Source organism: Otolemur garnettii, unplaced genomic scaffold (assembly GCF_000181295.1).
Source record: "Otolemur garnettii isolate 467f Iridium unplaced genomic scaffold, OtoGar3 scaffold00013, whole genome shotgun sequence".
Taxonomy (NCBI): domain Eukaryota; kingdom Metazoa; phylum Chordata; class Mammalia; order Primates; family Galagidae; genus Otolemur; species Otolemur garnettii.
In genome coordinates, this window is record NW_003852408.1 from 3,559,042 (window position 1) to 3,563,253 (window position 4,212).

A 4,212-nucleotide genomic window follows, 5' to 3' on the forward strand; every position below is an offset into this window, starting at 1 on the left:
AGTTTTAACTTTCAATGCTTAGTCTTGGCAATGTCAATACTTAGCTGTAAAACCCTAAAAGGTCACATCCGTTCTGAATCATACTTGTAAAATAGGGATAATATTTAATTCACAAGGATACTGTAACAATAAAATAAGAACATGCATGTGAAGTACTTGACATTAAATAACATTAGTAACTATGACTGGTGAGAATCTCTAAGGTAACTCCACTTTAAAATTGTTATTATTAAGGAATAATTATTAAAGGGCTTAGTTGTAGACAGTCCCTTAGAGACACATACTAAAGTGGTTTAAGATGAAATGATGTAACAACTGGGATTTGCCAGTGGAAACAGTGAGTTCACGTACAGGTCTGGCCACGTTCTGAGTATTGTTGAAGCTGAGTTATGAATTACCAGCAAAGGCTCCTGCCTCCCAAAGGTTTGTTGAAAAAAATCACTGACATGGGGTAAACTGATTGATAGTAGGAAAAAAGATACAAATTTATATAACGTAAACGCAGAACCCTCAGAATGAAGATTTAACTCTTCAGTGAGGTACAGAAGTTTTGAAAGAACAGGGGCTTGGGAGCAGCAGAACACTTTGGGGGAGGAAGAAGCTTAGGCAGCTAGCAAAGGCGGGCTTTTTATGTTAATGAACCTCACAGGTAGCAGACCACAGAAAGAATAGATTGTAAATGTTTCTTTTCAAACCTTTAAAAGTCTCTGACTCTTAAGTTAATCTTTTCTAGATTGGGATAGGAAAGACCTGGCTGCCTTCTCTACAGATGCAAATCGCCCCTCCACATATAAACAAAGGACAGCTTTGCAGCATTAACTATATCCGTGAGACCCACGGCAGCCTTCCCAAAATATGTAGAAGAATATATTTTGAGGTAAAATATTTCTAATTTCCTTCAACTACATGGGAATTCATCAAAAACCATACTACTTTTTATGTTTAAAATGTTCATATTGAGAAGTATTAATTAAAATAACTAATTGGTAAGCCATTGGACTGAGAATTCCTCAGTGCCTTAATTTTTCTGTGTGTGTGACAGTCTCACTTGGTTGCCCTGGGTAGAGATCTGAAGTGTCATAGCTTACAGCAACCTCAGTCTCTTGGGCTCAAGTGATCATCTTGCCTCAATTTTTCTATTTTTATTTATTTATTTTTATTTTATTTTATTTTTTGAGACAGAGCCTCAAGCTGTCACCCTGGGTAGAGTGTCGTGGCATCACAGCTCACAGCAACCTCCAACTCCTGGGCTCAAGTGATTCTCTTGCCTCAGCCTCCCAAGTAGCTGGGACTACAGGTGCCCGCTACAACGCCCGTCTATTTTTTGGTTGCAGACGTCATTGTTTGGCGGCCTAGGCTGGATTTGAACCGGACAGCTCAGGTGTTATGTGGCTGGCAACTTAACCACTTGAGCCACAGGTGGCGAGCCAATTTTTCTATTTTTAGTAGAGACTGGTCTCCCTATTGTTCAGGCTGCTCTTAAACTCCTGAATTCAAGCGATACACCTGCCTTGGCCTCCCAGAATGCTAGGATTACAGGCATGAGCCACTGCACATGGCCTGCTTGACTTCTTATGTAAGCAAACCCAAACTCAGCAAAGAGTTGGTGGTTCTCGACTCTCCTAATGCTGTGATATATTTTCATTGTTACAACGGGGTCGCAACCCACAGGTTGAGAACTTCTGGATTAGATAGTTGTAGCCTAGGAAAATGAAATTTAGGTTTATCCAATCAGAAACTTCCAACTGACTTCTAACTGGAGACTTTACCAGTCAGAAGCTCCCAACTAACCTCTAAGTAGGCACTTTCTATTTTAACCAAATAATTTTCTTTGTCTTGCTTCTGAAAATACCTTATAAAAATGTACCCTCAGTTAGGGGCCTATTCCCCCCATTTTCCCCTCCCAGAACAAAAGGCCTACCCAGCCCCGCCCCAAGAGTTCCACCAGAAAGACCTTAGCCCACTGAAACCTCCCAGTAATCTGTAGAATCTTCCTCCCCATATAAAAATGAGCCCTGGGATCTTGCTGTGGCTCAAGGAGTAGGGCGCCAGCCCCATATACTGGAGGTGGCAGGTTCAAACCCTGCCCTAGCCAAAAACTGCAACAACAACAACAACAAAAAAGAGCCCCCAGGCACTCTTAGTGCAGCTGCCATCTTGCCCAGACAGGTCTCTGTCCCCTTTCATAAAACTGGGCTGGAAACTACTGTCTCATTTCTGGGTACACTGCCCAACCCCTTTCCCCCTCCAGTGCCCCTCAGTGGAGCATAGCAGTTAATTAGGAATGGATCTCCTGAGGAAGGAGGACCAGGGAGGAGCCCCAGGCCGCCATTTTTGTGCCTCCCACCTTAATCACCTAGTAATTGGTCACACCTGGGGACCAATCAGAACTTAGTGTGCCAACTGCAGAAGACTCTCTAGCCCATTGGCCTAACAACAGGTATAACAGATTCTCAAAAGTGACCTAGAACAGCCTTAAGACTAATTATCATGTGCCTCCCCCTCCCCCCCCCCCCCGTGGGTTCTCAGGATCATGGGAGGTACATATGCCCAGTAAGACTCTGGTTCCAAGGTGACCTCTGAACTAGTATGTAGGCCAGACCCAGGCAGTATAAAAGAACCACTAGTCATAACTCCGGCCTCTGCCTACTTGCCCTGACAGAGGAGGCCCATTTGTTGTCTGTGGTGAAGGTATTCCACTTTGTAAACTTTCTTACTCTGTAAACCCATCTTTCTCTTCCTCAATAAAGTTTGTTTGATGCTTGCCTTACTTTAGGGTGTCTGGTCATTTTTTGACCAAGAGCATTCCAAAAACTGAGGACCCAGGTACCTACCTAGAACCCTAACATTTTAGGAGATAGGCAGCTGCCTTAAAACCCAACATTTTGGCACTGCTCAATTTATGAAAAAAATATATTTCCTTGACTTCATTAATGGAATACATGTGTTAACCTGGACTCTTCAACACTCGAGCTTTTTTTATTTTTTAAGAAAATTTAGGGCTTGGTGCCCATAGCTCAGTGATTAGGGCACTGGCCAAATATACCCAAGCTGGTGGGTTCAAACCCGCCCAGGGCCTGCTGAACAACAATGACAACTACAACAACAACAACAACAAAATAGCCAGCGTAGTGGGGGCGCCTATAGTCCCAGCTACTTGGGAGACTGAGGCAAGAGAATCACTTAAGCCCAAGAATTTGAGGTTGCTGTGAGCTATGATGCCATAGCACTCTATGGAGGGCAACAAAGTGAGACTCTGAATCAAAAAAAAAAAAAATCTAATATTCTATATCTAAGTACATAATTATATATCAATATTTCAGGTGATGATATATTTGAAACTCCTCTGACAAAACCTATCACTGATTAAAGAGAACTGAATAATATTAAGTATATAAACTCTTTCCTTCCTTACCTTGAAGATGTGAGTTCTCTAGGAAGTCTTCATGGGTTTCTTTTACTTCTCCAGGTTGTGCTGATCGATGCTCACTCCTTAGAGAAATCTTCCACCACCTAAAGATGACCTAAAATTGAATAGAAGGTTATATGAATTAAAATCGATGTCAATACCAAGAGCTATGTTAACTTTGGGGTTTTGAAAAATCACTGTGACGTGCACTTAGGCTGTGTATCAGCTATCACTTTGCAGTCTGCTATCATATCAAACCAGAAGTGAACTCGAGGTATCAAAGAACATTTTCCTTAGAGATTAGAGTTATAAAACCGTAGTGCTGAAAAGGAATCTTAAAAATCTATCGGTGTCCAGCAGGGTTACTCATGCCTGCAAACCTAGCATTCTGGGAAGCTTTCGCTTGAGCTCAGGACTTCAGACCAGCCTGAGCAAGAGGGAGACAAGTCTCTGCTAAAAACAGACAAATTAGCCGAAGTGTGGTAGAGCCCATAGTCCCAGCTAGTAGGAAGGCTGAGGTAAGAGGATTGCTTGAGTTCAGGAGTTTCCGACCAGCCTAAGGAATATGGGGGCGGGGGGTGTTTGGTGGGTAACTACAATCTTAGAAAAAAAATCAAAGTCTCTCAGGTCAAGTGATGTTGAAATCAACCAGAGTCAAATGGTTATCTGTTTCTTGAAGATGTGTAAGAATATACATCCCATAATTTGGGAAGCCAATCAAAGTAATTGCTCAGCTCTCTTTCCTTCACTATCTAAATAGCAGACTTGATGAGAGAGTAGCTTTTGGCTATGTTACCCTGAAT

At 42.2% G+C, this 4,212-nt stretch overlaps 1 protein-coding gene across 1 annotated transcript in view; it reads right to left on the reverse strand.

The window, feature by feature from the left end:
• The window catches only part of FBXO36 (F-box protein 36), an 89,017-nt gene that overhangs the window by 23,067 nt on the left and 61,738 nt on the right, over window positions 1-4,212 (reverse strand). The window contains exon 2 of the mRNA XM_003785068.2: window positions 3,416-3,524. Within this exon, the coding sequence (XP_003785116.1) occupies window positions 3,416-3,524 (109 nt within the window). The remainder of the gene's footprint in view (window positions 1-3,415; window positions 3,525-4,212) is intronic.